This window comes from Pantherophis guttatus, chromosome 2 (genome assembly GCF_059756535.1).
Source record: "Pantherophis guttatus breed Tessera chromosome 2, ASM5975653v1, whole genome shotgun sequence".
Lineage (NCBI taxonomy): Eukaryota > Metazoa > Chordata > Lepidosauria > Squamata > Colubridae > Pantherophis > Pantherophis guttatus.
In genome coordinates, this window is record NC_142064.1 from 288,848,113 (window position 1) to 288,868,331 (window position 20,219).

Sequence of the window (20,219 nt, forward strand, 5' to 3'; positions counted from 1 at the left end):
ATAATGCATTTGAGGGCATTCTTGCCAAAGGAACAATCCTAGGAAATTTTACTTACATCATGTGTGTAATCTTTGGAACTCCTTGCTACTGCAGAAGAGATGATTAATTACTTTGTGCTCAATTTCTTTCCCTTGGAGCCAAGGAGGGGAAGGAGCAACTTTAAGACTTGTGGACGTCAACTCCCAGAATTCCTTAGCCAACTTTGCTGGCTGAGGAATTCTGGGAGTTTGTTAGGCATATGACTATTATCTAACTTGTTGGGTTGGCAATATATAAACCATCAACGTATGTTTGCATTGTATTGTATTGTATAGCTTTAAGACTGCTGTATTGCATCATACTGTGTCCTGATGTTGCCAATGTCCTTAAGAGGGAGCTAGAAACATGGCTTGTTCTCTTTGTTGCTGTATATTCATTTCCGGATGTATACATGACTACTATATATGGGTATGACATGCCCACTTTCTTGGTCCTGCCAGGGAAGCCCAACAAAGATGAGATGTCACGTATATAATGAGCGGGGACTTAATCCCATCAGTCCTCTCATTCAACGTAGGCATTGAGAGCAGGCTCTTAACCCCATCAGTCTGCTTTACTATAAATAATATAACCATTCAACGTTGATAGGCTATATTTCCGTGTTTTGCTACTTTTGAAAAGTATATAAGCGCTTGTTTTTCCATCAGAGGGGGTTCAGATGTGGCTACGGCTCTATTGCTCTGAACCTTTTGCGCAAATAAATAACAACTCCTTTCGATTCCGAGGTCTGAGTCTCATTATTCCTGCAACATTTTTTTTTTCATAGTTAAAAAAAACTTTTACCACTCTTCCAGGAAGAAAGGCATTCACTGCCCCGTTTCCCCACCCACCCAACCTTTTCTAACCGGCACGTGTGAGACCAAGAAGGAGGCATGAAAAGTTGAAGGTAAGAAATCAGTTATTCGTGCAAAATTTTGTTTTCAAATTTGTCTGTGCGTCTGTAATTCTTTATTTTTGCTAACTCACCCGCTCTGCATTGGTTTCTGGTCTCTTAACTACTCTTCCGATCCTCGATTTGATTCGTTTTTTTCTTCTTCTTCTTTTTTAATTTGATTTATATGCCGCCCTTCTCCGGAGACTCAGGGCGGCTTACAATGCGTTAAGCAATAGCCTTCATACTTTTGTAAATTTATACAAAGTCAGCTTATTGCCCCCACAAACTGGGTCCTCATTTCACCTACCTTAGAAAGGATGGAAGGCTGAGTCAACCTTGAGCCTTGGAGAGATTCGAACCAGCAGTAATTGCAGGCAGCTGTGTTAATAACAGGGTGCTTAGACCACTGTACTATCAAGGCTATTTCTTGACTTTTGGATTCTAATTCCTCTCTACTTTCTAATGCAAATCTCATTCTGCCTTTGAAATTGTATCTGAGTAGGAAAAGGAGGGGGGGGGTTACCGGTTTATTTATGTTCTTTTAACCATTTTTATTTATTATTTATTTATTTATTTATTTATTTATTATTGCGATTTATATGCCCCCTTTCTCCCTAGGGACTCAAGGCGGCTTACAAAATGACAAATTCCAATACAAATCACAATGAAAAAAATTAAAATCAATAACCCTATTAAAACAGTTTAAAATTATAATGGTGTATCCCCAAACGGATCAGTTGAGTTTATTCAAATTTATATTCCGCCCTTCTCCTAGTGGACTCAGGGCAGTGCACAGCCAGAACTAAAACACATATCAATACAAAATTTAAAATTATTAAAAGAATTAAATAATTTTAAATAATTTAAATAATAATTTATTATTAATTTATTAATAATTATTTTAAATAATTGAAATAATTGAAATAATTTAAATTAAATAATTTTCCCCTGCTTACAACGTTTGCCTGAGAAGGGAGGGGCACTGTGGCATCGGATCTCTTCTTTCCCTCAAAATACTTTTTTTTTTAAAAAAAGTACTACAAGATGGAACCATGAGCAATAGCTGGAATTAACCAGGGAGAAAACTAATCTAGGACTAAGGAAGATTTCCTGACCGTTGAGACTAATTAATCAATGGGATGATTGTCTCCAGAAGGCGTGGGTGCTTCATTACTGGAGGTTTTTAAGAGGATATTGGACAAACATATCTCAGAAGGTTGTTGGACGAGAAGACTGCTAAGGTCCCAGCCAACTCTGATATTCTGTTTCTGGGGTGTGTGTGTGTAAAACTTCAGTGATTTTCCTTTGCATTTTAATTTGGATTTATCCTAAACAATGCATTTGAGGGCATTCTTGTCAAAGGGACAATCCTAGGAAATTTTATTTACAGCATGTGTTTTTGGAACTCCTTGCTACTACTGCAGAAGAGATGATTAATTACTTTATACCAGTGGTGAAATCCAAATTTTTTTACTACCGGTTCTGTGGGCATGGCTTGGTGGCCATGGCTTGGTGGGCGTGACAGGGGAAGAATACTGCAAAATCTCCATTCCCTCCCCACTCTGGGGCCAGTCAGAGGTAGTATTTGCTGGTTCTCGGAACTACTCAAAATTTCCGCTACCGGTTCTCCAGAACCTATCAGAACCGGCTGGATTTTACCCCTGGAGAAAACCAATCTAGGACTAAGGAAGATTTCCTGACTGTTGAGATTAATTAATCAATGGGATAGTTGCCTCCAGAATGTATGGGTGCTTCATTATTGGAGGTTTTTAAGAGGAAATTGGACAAACATTTCTCAGAAAGGGGTCGGACGAGAAGACCTCTAATGCAGAGGTGAAATGCTCCCAGTTTGGACCGGCTTGGGCGAGTAGGTATCGGAGATTGAGGCTAGTTCGCCGAACTGGGAGCAATGGCCGGCTGGCTGTGCCCCCGAACCGGTCCATGGCCCGCAGTCCTGCCATGCTTTCCTGCCTTCCATGCTGCCTTCCTGGCGTCCCGATGGCCAGCTTGCAAAGGCAGGCAAGCAGAGGTCCACGTGGAAGGCAGGCAAGCATGGCAGGGCCGCGGGAAGGAGCTAGCAATTTACTGCCCCCCCCAAGCAGCGGCTTCACTGCTCAGCCCCGACAAGCTATGCATCCATAGCAATGATTTTGTTCGCTGCGGTGGTGCTTCGGGAGGGCAGGTGGACATATTCATTATAGTTGTCAGCTGACAGCCGCTTCCTGAGATCCACGTTGGAGGCCGTTCGTGCCGGCAAACCAGCGCTGCCTTTTTGCCTGCGCTGTTGTTTCCGCTCGAGGTTTGCCTTATTGAGGGAGGGGGGAGAAAGACGGGAATGCTCTTTGCAGAGGCGGCAGCTCCTCCTCCCCCTACCAGCCTCACTGTAAATCTCAGGGTTTGCCTTACTGGGGGTGGGGGGCGGTGGGGTGGGGGAGGTGGAGAAAGGTCCTGGTGGGAGGGATGTCTGTGGTGCCAGTGACTGCAGCCACGCTCCGGAAAAGCCCCGTTGGAGTGCCGATCAGCCATGTGCAAGGTGGTGGCCAGCGCAAGAGAAACAGGATGCCAGACGCTCAGTTCTGCAGACCCACGGAGCCGGGGCGAGGGGTTTGCCCACATACGTTTTTTTTTTTAATTTGATTTATATGCCGCCCTTCTCCGGAGACTCAGGACGGCTGACAATGCGTTAAGCAATAGCCTTCATACTTTTGTATATTTATAGAAAGTCAGCTTATTGCCTGCACAAACTAGGTCCTCATTTAACCTACCTTAGAAAGGATGGAAAGGCTGAGTCAACCTTGAGCCTGGTAAGATTCGAACCTGCAGAAATTGCAGGCAGCTGTGTTAATTACAGGGTGCATTAAACCACTGTACTACCAAGGCTCTGTCTCTGTTTGCCGGCATCACTGCCTCTTTGCTGGCAAAAATGGCCTTCCGCCACTGCCTCTTTGCCGGCAAAATTATGTAGGCAAGCCCTGCGCCCCGCTAGCGCAGACCATGCTGGAAATTGCCTGACCGGCTCCAACGGGGCTTCAGAGTGCGGCTGCAGTCACTGGCACCACGGACGTTCCCCCTCCCCGGACCTTTCTCCCCCCATAAGGCAAATCCCGAGATTTATGGTGAGGCTGGCAGGGGGAGCCGCTTCTGCAAAGAGGATTCCTCCTCAACCAGGACTTTTTCTTCCCCACTCCCCTTGTAAGGCAAACCCCAGTTTTACAGGGAGGCTGGCAGGGGTAAAGTGAATAATATAATAAGGTGAATAAGGTGAATGGGAATAATGTGAATAAAGTAGGAATCATACAGGGTCAGTTAAAGGACAGCCCTCTCTATTCACATTATTATAAGGGAGAAATGTGCTTGTCTGGAGATTATATCAGCAAAGTCCCATTATTGGTAATATATCTTCTGATGAGGCCTAGCTGTCACGGAAGGACAGTCATATGGAAAACATCTGAGGGGCATCACTGTCAAAGACACAAAGACATGTATGTTACAAAGAGTTAATTATTACCTAAGGACAGCAATAAAATCTCCCGTATTAGTAATTACAGAACTAAGGAAGGTTGTCTAGCTAAAGATAATCTTATAAATTAGAAACTAATGGTTTAGTAATTAGGAAATGTCAATTATCATATAACAAGTGTATGTTAACCATATATGGAAAATGCATGAGCTCACCAAACCCTTTGTCTTGGAAACAGGTATAAACAGGTTGTATCAGAGCTTTCAGGGGTTCAGAATTTCAGATACAAATCTGGCTCTGAACCTGCGCAATAAACTGTATCTGGCTGACTCAGGAATGTTTTTCAGTCTTTCATTCCATAACAGGGGGGAGCCACTTCTGCAAAGAGGATTCCTCCTCAACCAGGACTTTTTCTTCCCCACCCCCCTTGTAAGGCAAACCCCAAGTTTTACGGGGAGGCTGGCAGGGACTTGTTTTGCAGTTGTGTCCCTGAGTCAACGCCGGGGTGTATGTCTCCTTCGGTCGCGGAGAAGCCAGTTAGGTTTGGATCGTGGAATGCTGAAAAGTTAACCCTTGACTCTCCCTGGAGCCCCGAGGTATAGCAGCTGCCTGCTCCTTCCTCTCTACCTCTCGCCTGCCCTCAGCCCCGCACCAAAGTTTGGGAAGCATGGGGAAAGTTTGTGCACTGCGCTCCGGGCACGAAAGCAAGCTGTTGCCAGCTCCATGCTCCTCCGGCAGACGCTTCTTCCCTGGAGAAGGGATGGCAGCATACAGCAGTGAGGCAGACCAAATTCTGATAGTTGCTAACCTTCAAATATTAAAGGCCTAAAACTTTGGCCAAGGTTGACTTTCCTCTTCCATGCCAATAAAAGGTTGCTGGATTGACGAAGGTATTTGACAAAGGTACTTATCTGTAAAAACAAAACAAATGCATCCTATTATTCACTGTTTATTGCACTCCAAATGTCATGTATATCCCCAGATAACAAATGCTGCTTCCTTTATTACCCTTGAGGCATCTTTCAGTCCCTTATCTTCTTATGTTTTGTCTTGAGACACTGACCAGAGAACATGAATGTGTTAGTGGGTGTTTATTATTTCCTCTCCTCTTTGATCCTTGCAAACTGATGGAGGTTAGTTCTTACGTGTTAAATGTAATGCTCCCTGATATGCATATGCAATTGGATTGTATAAATACTTGTCATGAAGGACCCCTCGGGGTTCAAACTTTTGTTTGCCTTTGGGCTGTTTGAACCGTGCACAATAAACTCTTTCCTGCATTGAAGGGCTTGGCCTGGTCCCGTTTCTTTTCCTGCAACAGCAGAAGTGCTCTTGTTGTAGAATGATGGGACCAAACAACATTCCTTGGTCAGCCAGAGTCAGTTTATTTGCGCAGTTTCAGAACCAGATTTGTATCTGCCATTCTGAACAAGGAAAGAGTTCTGATATAACTGCTTTTATACATATCCAAGACAAAGGATTCTGCTGGCACAGCAGTTTTCCATATATGGTTAACATACATCCGTTACATGACAATTGACACTTTTTTAATTACCAAATTCCTACATTAATTTATAGTACATGAAGATAATTTTACCTAAACATCCTCCTTAGTTCTGCATCCACTGATGCATAGATTTATGGCTTCCTTTGATAATAATTAACTTTTGTTTCAAAAGGATGTCCTTGAATTCTTGCCAATCAGGCCCTTTAGAACAGTGGTTCTCAACCTTCCTAATGCCGCGACCCTTTAATATACTTCCTCATGTTGTGGTGACCCCCAACCAGGGGTGGGTTCTAAATTTTTTTACTACCGGTTCTGTGGGCGTGGTTTGGAGGTCATGTGACTGGGTGGGCGTGGCTATGTGTATAGGGACTACTCAGAGGGCTGAAAAAAGTCATTTCTGACAGGTCCTCGCACTTTTGACTGGTCCTCACACTTATGACCATCCTCACATTTATGCCCGTGCAGCATTCTTAACAACCATGTCACTCATTTCACAACTGCTTCTCTTCACCATGGTGACAACATAGGGCAAAAAACGCAAAATGTGAGGACAGTCGTAAGTTTGAGGACTGGTCAAAAGTGCGAGGACCAGTCAAAAATAACTTTTTCAGCCCTCTGAGTAGTCCATATGCACAAAAGGACTACCCAGAGGGCTGAAAAAAGTCATTTCTGACAGGTCCTCGCACTTTTGACTGGTCCTCACACTTATGACCATCCTCACATTTATGCCCGTGCAGCATTCTCAACAACCGTGTCACTCATTTCACAACTGCTTCTCTTCACCATGATGACAAGATAGGGCAAAAATGTAAAATGTGAGGACAGTCGTAAGTTCGAGGACTGGTCAAAAGTGTGAGGACCAGTCAAAAATAACTTTTTCAGCCCTCTGAGTAGTCCATATGCATAAAAGGATACAGCAATAGAGAGAGATGAAGGAAGGGAAGGGAAATTAGAGTAGGAGTGAGGGTAAGAGAGGAAGAAAGAGAGGAGGAGAAGGAGAAAGGAAGAAGTAGGAAGGAGAAGAAGAGGGTGGGGGGAAGAGAAAGTAAGAAGGAAAGAAAAGAGAGAGGTGGTAGGTTTGAGGAGAAAGATTGCTGTACAATAAAAAAGATGAAAGGGAAGAAAGCCAACCCCAAACAAATATAAAGATGTTAAGATAAAGAATGAATTGTTAAACTTTAAAGAATAAAAGAGAACAAATATGAATAAATAGCAATAATTAGAAACACACATACAAACATACAATGTATTTTCTTTGAACAGAATATTTGGCTGGTTCACAAATTTAAACAGTGTTTAGTCATTTCAATTAAATTTACAATTTCTATATTTCCTTTTTGCCATATTTATTCCTCATCTATTTTTTTAAAAAAACAATATTACCCTTCATCCTCATCTCTAATCTTAATCAAATTCAATTTTTCCCTTCTATTCTATATTATACCCCGTCCCATTGTCATCTATTTTTATATCCATCCTCACATTGGTTAATTATGTAATTATGTAATACAGTTGTTTAATACAAATTCAACATTTTAATATAAATCAATTAGTTATATAACTATCTTTTTTGTATATTAATCAATATGAACATGAATATTCCAATTATTTCCATGCAATCCAATTTCTTACAAATCAATTAATTATATTTACCAATAATAATAAACCAAATAATTTCCCCCATATATTCCTCCAAACCACAACTTAAGCATTTCTGCTTTCAACACAATATACAATTAATAGTATCTCAATTATTACAATTCCCTAGTTAAATAGAGCTTTTTTTCTTTTGTGTTTTAAAATCTTGAACTCTCCTCTTTTGCCCTAAATTTCCCATTGTTTGCAGTTTTGCACCTACCTTTTTTGGTGAGGAAAAAGAAAAAGAAAAAGAAATCTCTCTCTGCCTCATTTTGTCACGTTGCAGCAAAGACTCTGCTTTACTTTCGCTTTCGCTTTTCAGCATAGCTAGGGGAAAAAAAATCTGCTCCAGGAACTCTTTGCAGAGCCCTGCGCAAAACAGCTGAGAGCAAATCAGCTGAGAGTGGGGAAGCCGAGCTAATCAACTTGTGCTAATTAACCTATGTGGAAGCTGTAAGGGGCTGTTTTTTCTATTCTTGCACGCATCGATCTACTCATTTGTTTTCTTTTAACACTGATCACCTGTAGGGCGGCCCTTTGAAGCCCCGCGGCAAGAGTTTAAACAGTTTTTTTCCCTCTAGCCATCAGCTGGGACTCAGGAGGCAGCCGGGACTCAGGAGGCAGAATGAAAAATCGGGACTTTTTTAAAACGCCGCGGGACGCAAGACAAATTGCTAAAAATCGGGACTGTCCCGCCAAAAGCGGGACGTCTGGTCACCTTAGACTCAAACCTCAAGTTCACACTTATTCAAGCATTAAGGTACCACAAACAAACTGCTGGAAACTTAGGTACTTCCTGCAAGGCACCTGTGACCTCATCCTGTATGAAGGAGTAGCAAGATATTTAGCTTCTTTAACAGAGCAACAGGGGGCTATAAATAATATAACCAATCAAGGCTGATAGGGTATATTTCCGTGTTTTGCTACTTTTGAAAAGTATATAAGTGCTTGTTTTTCCGTAAGAGGGGGTTCAGATGTTGCTATGGCTATATTGCTCTGAACCTTTTGTGCAAATAAATACAACTCCTTTTGATACGGAGGTGAGTCTCAGTATTCCTGCAACATTAGGAAATTTTATTTACAGTATGTGTTTTGGGAACTCCTTGCTACTGCAGAAGAGATGATTAATTACTGTGTGCTCTGTGCGCTCAATTTGTTTTTCTTTTCCTGGGAGCCAAGGAGGGGAAGGGAAATCTTTTACAGTGAACCAAATTGGTCTTGTGTTTATGGCCACAGGCTACAAAGCTGGAGAACTGTGAATTCAAATCCTGCTTTGGCCATGAGGGCCAGCTGAGTGATTTTGGGCTGATTATTTTTTTCCCCTTCAGCCCTAGGAGGGGGAGGCATTGGGAAACTGAGGCAGGAGGGTAAAATTGCTATTAAAGTATTATAAATGCATAAACAGAATTAGCAGAAGTTGCTTTACTTATATGTATGTTGCAAGGTTTAGGAAAGAACAGATGTACTTGTACGCTTAATGACTTACGATTCCTGTAACGAAGATATTGCAAGGAGACTCCACTGAAAGTAACAGGTGGTGTAAGATAATGTCTTATATGGAATATGTGTCAGATAACTTCTCCTTTTTTATGTTATGCTGGGGTGTAGCTAGACAAGTGTAACAAAGTGGTAACCCAAAAAGGGAAGCTGGGGTTGCAAAATGTATAAAAGACAAACCTTGGGCATAGCCCAGGACTCAGAATCTGCCATGCTAAAGCTCTGAACCTTTGCTCAAATAAACCTGTGTTCTCCAACCTCTCTGGTCTTGTCTCCTGAATCGGTAATAAGAGTTTCCTGCAACAAAACCACATCTCTATCTGTAGGCCCCCACCTAGGCAGTTGTTTGCAACATGATTTCCCTAACATAGGTTACAAATGTCCTCTCTAGGACCTTCCACTCACTCTCCTTAACCTCTAGAGCCGTGATAGTGAACCTATGGCACATGTAGCCATATTGGTGGGCACGTGAGCTCAGCTCCAGCACACCGGCCAGCTGATTTTTGGGCCTTCTGGGCCCATCAGAAGTAGGTAAACAAGCCTGCCTCTGGAGGACCTTGGGGGGTGGTGAGGGACCTGTTTTTCTCTCTCCCCAGCCTCCAAAGCCTTTCTAGGAGTCTGGGGAGGGCAAAAACAGCCTTCCCCATCCCCCAGAGGCCCTCTGGAAGCCAGAAATGGCCCATTTGCCAATTTCTGGTCCCACGCATGCACACAAAACACCACCACCACCACCACCACCACCACCATCCCCGCTCCTGGCACATGATCACAAAAAGGTTAGCTATCACTGCCCTAGAGCTCATCGGAAAAATGTTTCATTGCATGCGGATGAGTGTTGTTTCAGTGGTTAAATCTACACCTTTTAATTCTTGGAATTGATTTTCTTTTCCATGTCAGATACACAAAGTGGAGTCATTTGAACTTCTTGGCATACAAAAATTATCTCTTGGGGGGAAAGAGCTGAAAGGCTTTCTGGCGTCTTTCCAGTGTGTACAGGATCGATCATATGAATTAAAAGGCATTTGGAGATCCACAAGATTCCTTGGATCCATTTGGAGTTGCGTTTCAGGACAGGGAAAGAATGGAAACACAACCTTTAGCCACTGAGAAAACTGGAAAAGGCCCTTCTGCTGTTCAGCCTGAGACCTGTGGGGAGATCTGGGCAAGAACTAGGCAGAAGATCCTGGAGGAGGAAACCATCATCTGTTCAGAAGTTCAGTCCTGGAACTTCAGGACCTTCCAATACCGGGAGGCTGAGGGTCCCCGAGGACTTTGCAGCCGTCTCCATGATTTTAGTAGGCGATGGTTGAGACCAGAAAAGCACACCAAAGCCCAGATGCTGGACCTGGTGGTTCTGGAGCAGTTCCTGGCTCTTCTGCCCCCAGAGATGGAGGGCTGGGTGCGGGAGTGTGGAGCAGAGACCAGTTCCCAGGCGGTGGCCCTGGCTGAAGGCTTCCTCCTGAGCCAGGTGGAGGAGCAGAAGAAGCAGGTTGAGTTGCAGGTGAGAAACCTTCATCTGGATAAGAACCCAGAAGGGAATTTTAAAAAATGTGTTTGAATTTTTCACCCCTCCTTCGCAGACTTTTCTGGCATTCATAATATGTGGAGATGTTTAGATTTTAGGTTTTATTTGATTTATATACCGCCCTACTCCTGAAGGACTCATAAATACAAAATTTAAAAACATAATAAAGCCGAATTAAACAATTTGGCCCAAGACAATTTAAAACACCCCAATGATTAAGAATAGATTTAAAATTTACATTTTAAAAGGGAAAAAGGGAAGATATTAGGTCAGGCCAGCCTGATGGAATAAAAAGGTCTTGAGAGTGCGTAGATCCGGGATCCTCTGAATCTCCAGGGGGAGCTCATTCCAGATAGTAGGTGGCCCCACAGAGAAGACTCTCCTGCTGGGGGCCTCCAGTCGACATTGTTTGGCTGATGGCAACCGGAGGAGTCCCTCTCTATGAGAGCATACTGGCTGGTGGGAGGCTACTGGTGGCAGCAGGCGGTCCCGTAGATAACCAGGTCCTAAGCCATGGAGCGCTCTACAGGTGGTAACCAAAACTTGAAGTGCACCCGGAAGACCACCGGGAGCCAGTGCAGCTCGCGCAGGAGAGGTGTTATATGGGAATGCCATGTCGCTCCCATAACCACCCGCGCGGCCACACTCTGCACCAGTTGGAGCCTCCGTGTGCTCCTCAAGGGGAGCCCCATGTAGAGAGTGTTACAGTAGTCCAGGCGGGAAGTGACAAGGGCATGAGTGACAGTGCGTAAAGAGTCCCGATCCAGAAAGGAATGCAACTGGCGAATCAGGCGAACCTGATGAAAAATCCTCCCGGTCACGGCCGTCAAATGCTCTTCTAAAGACAGCCGTGAATTCAGGAGGACTCCCAAGTTGCGAGCCCTCTCTGTGGGGGCCAGCGATTCGCCCCCAATAGTCAGAGATAGCGCCAACTGACTATATTGGGACGTTGGAAACCATAGCCACTTGGTCTTGGATGGGTTGAGCCTGAGCCTGTTTCTCCCCATCCAGATCTGCACGGTCTCCAGGCACCGGGACATCACTTCAAGGGCATCGTTGGGGTGGTCCGGGGTGGAGATGTACAGCTGAGTATCGTCAGCGTACTGGTGGTACTTCACCCTGAAACCACGGATGATCTCGACCAGCGGCTTTACATAAATGTTGAACAGAAGGGGCGAGAGGACCAACCATTGTAGCACCCCACATATGAGGTACCTCGGGGTCGACCTCTGCCCCCCTGCCAACACAGACTGCGACCAGTCAGAGAGAAAGGAGGAGAACCACTGCAACACAGTGCCCCCCACCCCTAACTCTTCCAACCGGTGTAGCATGATACCATGGTTGATGGTATCAAAAGCCACTGAGAGGTCTAATAGGACCAGGACAGAGGAGCAACCCCAGTCCCGAGTCCTCCAGAGATCATCAACTAACGCGACCAATGCCATTTCCGTGCTGTACCCAGGCCTGAAGCCCAACTGGAACGGATCCAGATATACCGTTTCATCCAGGTACTGGGGGAGCTGTCGCGCAACCACACTCTCAATAACCTTTGCCACAAAGCGAAGGTTGGAGACCGGACGATAATTAGACAACACTGCTGGGTCCAGGGAAGGCTTCTTGAGGAGAGGCCACACCACCGCCTCTTTCAAGGTGGTGGGGAAGTCACCTTCACCCAATGAAGCATTTATAATCCCCTGGAGCCAGCCTCGCGTCACCTCCCGAGAAGCCAGCACTAACCAGGAGGGGCACGGGTCCAACAAGCATGTGGTCACATTCAGTGTCCCTAGAATCCTGTCAGAATGTGCGGACATTGTACAATTCATTTTTTACTCAGCCTCACTGATGGATATTGGGGATTTTCAGATTGTGCTCAGAGAACAAGGGTCCACTTCATCTTGTGTGATGTCCAATAATTCTTCTTCTCTCTTGTTTCTTATTTCAAGTCCTTTGCTGTGGAGATCAGAGATCCTGAGGGAAGGAAGAATCCATCAAATCCCTTCCAGGAGACGTTTCTCAGGAGGATCTCTCAGGAAGATCCAAGTCAGGATACCTCAGGAGGTAACTGAAGGTCCTCCCATTCTCCAGAGAAATCCCTGCTATCTCCTGTTCTGTAGAATAGCTTGTCCTATTTTGTTAATTTTGTGTGTTAAAATTCTGTCTTCCTCACAGTGAAGAATAGAATGAAGATAACGCCTGCTTATGATGGAACTGAAACAATCGTTGAACCTACAACTCAAGTAAGAGAAGGATAATAAAAAATAAGGCTATTACAGTGTTAGCATTTGTTAAATAGAGAGTGTTCCTTTTAGTAATTCTTGATTATGTAAATCTTCTCAATAATATTTATTTATTTATTTATTTATTTATTTATTTATTTATTTATTTATTATTGCGATTTATATGCCACCATTCTCCCGAAGTTCTCAGGGCGGCTTACAAAAACAGTCAACAATACAAATCACAATGCAAATGAAAATCCCCAATTAAAACCATATTAAAATTATTACAATGTACAAACCCCAATGGATCAGGTTATTTGGTGGAAAAGCCACGTCTTCAGTTCGCGGCAAAAGGAGAGGAGGTCAGGGGCTATCCTGAGCTCGGTGGGCAGAGCATTCCAGAGGGTCGGCGCTCCAACAGAGAATGCGCTCCCCCTGGGGGCCGTCAGCCGACATTGTTTGGCCGACGGCACCCTAATAACTGAAATAATCACATTAGCACAGGGGTGCCAAACTCAATTTAATTGAGGGCTGTATCAGCATTGTGTTTGTCCTCGGGGGCTGGGGTGGGGAGTGGGAGTGTGGCCCAGCTAACAGGGATCCAGTAGAAAGTTGGGATTCCTTTTACCGAATGGCACTGAAAGTGCGTATCTGTGCTTGGGATAATTAAACAATCGGACAAATCTTGTAAATCCTCCTGGTCTTATTGTGTTGTTTTTCTTTTTTCAGGAGGGTCTTGTATCATTTGAGGAGGTGACTGTGTATTTCTCCAAGGAGGAGTGGTCACAGCTGGATCCAGACCAAAGAGCGCTGCATTGGGAAGTCATGCTGGAAAATCATAGAAACCTGGTCTCTCTAGGTAAGGGTTTGCTACGGTCCACCCACAAAATTTGGGAAGACAGTTTTAAATTAGATGAAATGAACTATTTCTTTTTTCTTTTTGTTATAAGTTTATTGAAGATATTTTGTCGGAATAAAAGCAATAAAAATTCTGAAAAAGAAATAAAGAAGACAGTGGAAGTGATGCATTAATAAGAAAAAAAAATAATGAAATTAAAAAAGGAAAGGGGGGCAAAAGACGAAGTAATAAAAAAGTTATAACCTAGCCTCTCTAAGGTTAGATCATAGTTTTCTCCTTCACATAATTTATCCTTTCTAATCTTCAAACAACTTCACTTTTTTTCTTTTTTCAGCAAAAAGTCCTTCAGGGGTTTTCCAATCACTAATCAATACAGATATTAGCCTTTCTCTAATCAAAAGAAGTCAATTTGGTCATCTTTGAGAATTCTGTCATTTTCGCCAACCATTCTACCATTATTGTAGAATGTATTGTATACCCTCCAGCTTTGGTGGTAAAAACAGTCTCACTGTGATTATCACACTCAGAAAGAATCTCATGACTGTTTTCCAGCTTCCTGTTCCTTAGTCCCAACACAAAGTGTTCTGATTTCAGTTGGATGTTGATCTTGAAAGTTCTCTGTATCATTGAATGTCTTTGAATCCAAAACGAGCCTTCTGCTTGTCCACATTTCCAGTATAAGTTTGAGTTACCTTTATATATTTTAGAGCATTTTTCTGGTATCCTATACCAATGCTATACCTATATATATAAAAGTGAAAACAACACACGCATTAATCACAAAATCTCCAGAACCATAAAGCCTACAAACTTGAAATTTGCCATGTATGTTCCTCTTGGCTTCTAGGTGCTCACTAAGAAAGGATTTTTCAAAATGACCATCTCCCCGTTTCATAAAGAAGGGGATAGGAGAGGATCTATGGGGCCAGCCTGAGGGAGAGAAGGGGAGAGGAGAGGATCTATGGGGCAAGCCTGAGGGAAAGAAGAGGATAGAGAGAAGAGGCTTCTGTGAGGCTAGCCTGAGGGAGAGAAGTGGAGAGGAGAGGCCGATCGTAACTACTCATTAATTTTCAAACTCTAAGTGTCGATTTATCAAGCCCGATCACATAGTTTAGTAGCGGAGGATGGGCATTCAGCTAGTCACTTTATAAAAGTTGCCCTTTAGATCATAACATCACGTACATTTCAGTGCTAACAATCACATTTTTTTCCGCTGTTACATCTACATATTATGATATGCATAAAATGCAACTTGGGCGTCCTCCTGGATTCACGGCTGTCTTTAGAAGAGCACTTGACGGCCGTGACCAGGAGGATTTTCTATCAGGTTCGCCTGATTCGCCAGTTGCGTCCCTTTCTGGATCGGGACTCGTTACGCTCGGTCACTCATGCCCTCGTCACCTCCCGCCTGGACTATTGTAATGCTCTCTACATGGGGCTCCCCTTGAGGAGCACCCGGAGGCTCCAACTGGCGCAGAGTGCGGCCGCGCGGGTGGTTATGGGAGCGACATGGCGCTCCCATGTGACACCTCTCCTGCGCGAGCTGCACTGGCTCCCGGTGGTCTTCCGGGTGCGCTTCAAGGTTTTGGTTACCACCTTTAAAGCGCTCCATGGCTTAGGACCTGGTTATCTACGGGACCGCCTACTACCACCAATAGCCTCCCACCGGCCAGTACGCTCTCATAGAGAGGGACTCCTCCGGGTGCCGTCAGCCAAACAATGTTGGCTGGCGACCCCTAGGGGGAGAGCCTTCTCTGTGGGGGCACCTACCGTCTGGAATGAGCTCCCCCCAGAGATACGGAGGATCCCGGATCTGCGTACCTTCCGCCGCGCTGTGAAGACTCTTTTATTCCATCAAGCAGGCTTGGCCTAATCTCCTCCCTCTTTTAATATATAAATTTTAAATTTTAAATCTGTTCTTAAATTATTGGGGTGTTTTAATTTGTCTGGGCCAAAATGATTTAATTTGATTTTAACTGTTTTTTTAAATTTTTGTACTTATGTATTTTATTGCTTGGCTGTTCACCGCCCTGAGTCCTTTGGGAGTAGGGCGGTATACAAATCAAATAAAATAAAACATAAAACAAAACAATACAATGTCTTTGCTCACTGTATCATACATTTTAAACCTATTTGTAGCTTTTAGGTATTACATGTTTATTTTTTCTGTATCATTAAGATTCAAATTCTGTTTTATGTTGTTGAATACCATAGGTCCATTTTCCCCACCTTGAATCTGTCCGATAACAACATGAAAACCATATTGTAGGACAACTATACCCTTCTGCCATCAGCTGCTCTTGATTTCATTTGGTATTTCATTTGCCTTCTGCTTCTCTTCTGTAAGATGCTCCTTGTGCCAAGAGCCAAGAAGTTATTTTGGAGCACAGTCTGGATTTATATCGGTTTCATGTTCTTAATTGGCACTTCTAACACCCTGGTTTTTAAAATATAGATTAATCCTAATTTAGAATAACAGAATTGGAAGGACCTTGGAGGTCTTCTAGTCCAACCCCCTGCTTAGACAGGATACCCTACACCATTTCAGACAAATGGTTATCCAATCTCTTGTTTAAAACTTCCAGTGTTGGCGCATTTACAACTTCTGGAGGCAAGTTGTTCCACTGATTAATTGTTCTCACTGCCAGGAAATTTCTCCTTAGTTCTAGGTTGCTTCTCTCCTTGATTAGTTTCCCCCCATTGCTTCTTGTCCTGCCCTCAGGTGCTTTGGAGAATAGCTTGACTCCCTCTTCTTTGTAGCAGCTCCTGAGATACTGGAACACTGTTATCATGTCACCCCAGTCCTTCTTTTCATCAGAGTAGACATACCCAGTTCCAGCAACTGTTCTTTATGTTTTAGCCTCCAGTCCCCTAATCATCTTGGTTGCTCCTCTCTGCACTATTTCTAGAGTTCATTGTACTACAAATTTCGATGCCATCCAAATCTTAGGTCACGCTCTTCTAAGTCCAAGTCAAATTTTCAAAGGCCATCTCTGCGTCTAAGAAGATTGCTGTAGTTTGTTTTTCATTATATTCAAACTTCCTACAGATTGCACTTTCCCCCTAATCTTGCTATTATTTTCATTTTTTTTTTCTTTTCCTGTGAAGGTAATAATGGGGAAGAAGATGAAGATTCTGGGGAACTATTCCGAACAATTACTTCTGGAGATAGTATGGAGAACCCTAAAATTCAAATGGAAGTAGAAAGCTGTGAGAGAAATCAGTCAAATAATTGGAATCAGGAAAAGTCATCGTCTCTTCATGCTCCGATGCAAGATTTTGTTGCCCAACAAGGAAAAACAAATAAAAAATCTATTGGGAATAACATGAAACTATTCAGAGACAAATTAGATGTAGATAAACACGATCAAGCCGAAACCAAAGGAGAAGATTATATATGCAGAGACAATGGAAAAAATGATAAACAGACTTTATTTTTTCCTCATGAAAATGGGTCTGGTACATCTCAAAAAAGGACCTACACAGAGGAGAAGATATATAAATGCATGGAGTGTGGGAAAACCTTTATCAAGAACAATCAACTTACAAATCATAAAAGGATCCACACAGGAGAGAAGCCCTATCAAAGCATGGAATGTGGAAAAAGTTTTATTCACAACAGACAACTTTCTTCACATAAAAAGATCCACAAAGTGGACAAGCCTTACAAATGTACGGACTGTGAAAAGAGCTTCACCGAAAAGAGAAACCTAACTATCCATAAAATGATCCACACAGGGAAAAGGCCTTATAAATGCATGGAGTGTGGGAAGACCTTTACTCGGAAGGCTCACCTTAAGTCACATAAAATGATCCACACAGGGGAGAAGCCCTTTAAATGCATGGAGTGTGGAAAGACCTTTACTCAAAGAGGTAATCTTATTTCCCATTACTGGATCCATACAGGGGAGAAGCCGTATAAGTGCACAGAGTGTGGAAAGAGCTTCTGTGACAATTCTTCTCTTACTGTTCATAAAAGGATCCACACAGGAGAGAGGCCCTATAAATGCACGGAATGTGGAAAGAGCTTCCCTAAGAGCAGTGAACTTGTTTCCCATAAAAAGATCCACACGGGGGAGAGGCCACACAAATGCATGGAGTGTGGAAAGAGCTTTACTAAGAACAGTCAACTTATTTACCATAGTAGTATCCATACAGGGGAGAAGCCCTATAAATGCATGGAGTGTGGAAAGAGTTTTACTAAGAACAGTCAACTTATTTACCATAGTAGGCTCCATACAGGAGAGAAGCCCTATAAATGCATGGAGTGTGGAAAGAGCTTTACTATGAACAGTCAACTTATTTACCATAGTAGGGTCCATACAGGAGAGAAGCCCTATAAATGTATGGAGTGTGGAAAGAGCTTCTCTCACAGTAATTCTCTTCCTTCCCATTACTTGGTCCATACAGGGGAGAAGCCATATAAGTGTACAGAATGTGGAAAGAGCTTCTCTCAAAGTTCTTCTCTTAATTTTCATAAAAGGATCCACACAGGAGAGAAGCCCTATAAATGTATGGAGTGTGGAAAGAGCTTCTCTTATAGTACTTCTCTTACTTCCCATTACTCGGTCCATACAGGGGAGAAGCCATATAAGTGTACAGAGTGTGGAAAGAGCTTCTCTCAAAGTTCTTCTCTTAATTCTCATAAAAGGATCCATACAGGAGAGAAGCCCTATAAATGCGTGGAGTGTGGAAAGAGCTTCTCTCATAGTACTTCTCTTACTTCCCATTCCCGGATCCATACAGGAGAGAAGCCCTATAAATGTATGGAGTGTGGAAAGAGCTTCTCTTATAGTAATTCTCTTACTTCCCATTCCCGGATCCATACAGGGGAGAAGCCCTATAAATGTATGGAGTGTGGAAAGAGCTTCTCTCATAGTAATTCTCTTACTTCCCATTCCCGGATCCATACAGGGGAGAAGCCCTATAAATGTATGGAGTGTGGAAAGAGCTTCTCTCATAGTAATTCTCTTACTTCCCATTACTCGGTCCATACAGGGGAGAAGCTGTAAAAGTGCACAGAGTGTGGAAAGATCTTCTCTCAAAGTTCTTCTCTTAATCTTCATAAAAGGATCCACACGGGGGAGAAGCCGCATAAATGCATGGAGTGTGGAAAGAGCTTTACTAAAAACTGTGAACTTATTTATCATAGTAGAATCCATACGGGGGGAGAAGCGTTATAAATGCATGGAATGTGGAAAGTCCTTTTCTTGGGGCTCTTGTCTTAATTCCCATAACAAGATCCACATGGGAGAAGCCATATAAATCTGTGAAATATGGGGGGGGGGACTTCAGGAGGAGTAATGATTGAATGTTCCATATATGGATCCAGTCAATAGTGGGCTTCAAATCCCATCACTACAGGTTTGCTCGTGAGCGCACACATGCTCATTCGCACATTTCTGCGCATGCGCAGAGATGTCTGGGCGGGTGGGTAGCTCCTGCTGCCGCTACCGGTTCGCCCGATCCGGGACAAACTGGTAGCAACCCACCGATAGATCCAGTTGAATATGGATCCATATAAATTGTAGATTTAGTTGTTGAAATGTAAGCATTTTCTATTTACACATATGAGCGCCTGTTACTTGTCCCAGTTTTTGCCAACCTAGCAGTTTGAAAGCACGTAAAAAATGCAAGTAGAAGAATAGGGACCACCTTTGGTGGGAAGGTAACAGCGTTCCGTGCACCTTTGGCGTTTAGTCATGCCAGCCACATGACCATGGAGACGTCTTTGGACAGCGCTGGCTCTTCGGCTTTGAAACAGAGATGAACGGGAACGACTAGCACATATGGTACCTTTACCTTTACCTTTTTATTTTTTATTTTTTTTTAATCCGATCTTCACAAGTGGCAGCCCCAGAGAGCTGAATTTACTAATTGAAACCAAATAATGGGCAAGTGTTTTAATTATGAAAAATGGATTTTTTAAAAAAATTGATTTATATGCCGCCCTTCTCCGGAGACTCAGGGCGGCTTACAATGGGTTAAGCAATAGCCTTCATATTTTTGTATATTTTGTATATAAGTCAGTTTATTGCCCCCACAGACTGGGTCCTCATTTTACCTACCGTAGAAAGGATGGAAGGCTGAGTCAACCTTGAGCCTGGTGAGATTTGAACATGTAGTAACTGCAGGCAGCTGATGTTAATAACAGTGCTTTAGTCTGCTGTGCTACCAGACTCTTTCTACTGTCATTTGAAGGTCTTCAATGCTATTTCACATGAATAGGAGAAAATATTTTTTTCTTCACATTTATCCCATTTTCCATCTGATCATGATAGAGAAGGCCCAAATCCTCCCAAAAAAGTTCTATAAATGTTTAATTTTTGAGAGCAAGAAATGTCTTAACTAACAAAATGTCATATATGGGACAAGGCATAAATCAGGAAATACTTGGAGTTTCCCTTAATTACCATAACAAGATCCACATGAGAAAAACCATATGAATACATGGAGTCCTGAAGGAGCTTTACATAAATGGATCCACACAGGAGTAGCCTTATCAATTCAGTGTGGCAGGAACCACAACAGGACTAGTAATCTAAAACCTCGTGCAAGAGTCTTGTTGGATAATAATCAGGGGTGAAATCCCGCAGGTTC

General features: G+C 43.1%; 1 protein-coding gene across 1 annotated transcript; it reads left to right on the plus strand.

The window, feature by feature from the left end:
• The first annotated feature begins 408 nt into the window (after positions 1-408).
• LOC132710759 (uncharacterized) lies at positions 409-19,790 on the plus strand. The gene is made up of 6 exons (XM_087884842.1): positions 409-926; positions 9,914-10,517; positions 12,485-12,599; positions 12,711-12,778; positions 13,490-13,619; positions 16,728-19,790. The coding sequence occupies exons 2-6, from the start codon at positions 10,098-10,100 to the stop codon at positions 18,629-18,631; spliced, it is 2,637 nt and encodes an 878-aa protein (XP_087740968.1). The 5' UTR covers positions 409-926; positions 9,914-10,097; the 3' UTR covers positions 18,632-19,790.
• Positions 19,791-20,219: the final 429 nt, after the last annotated feature.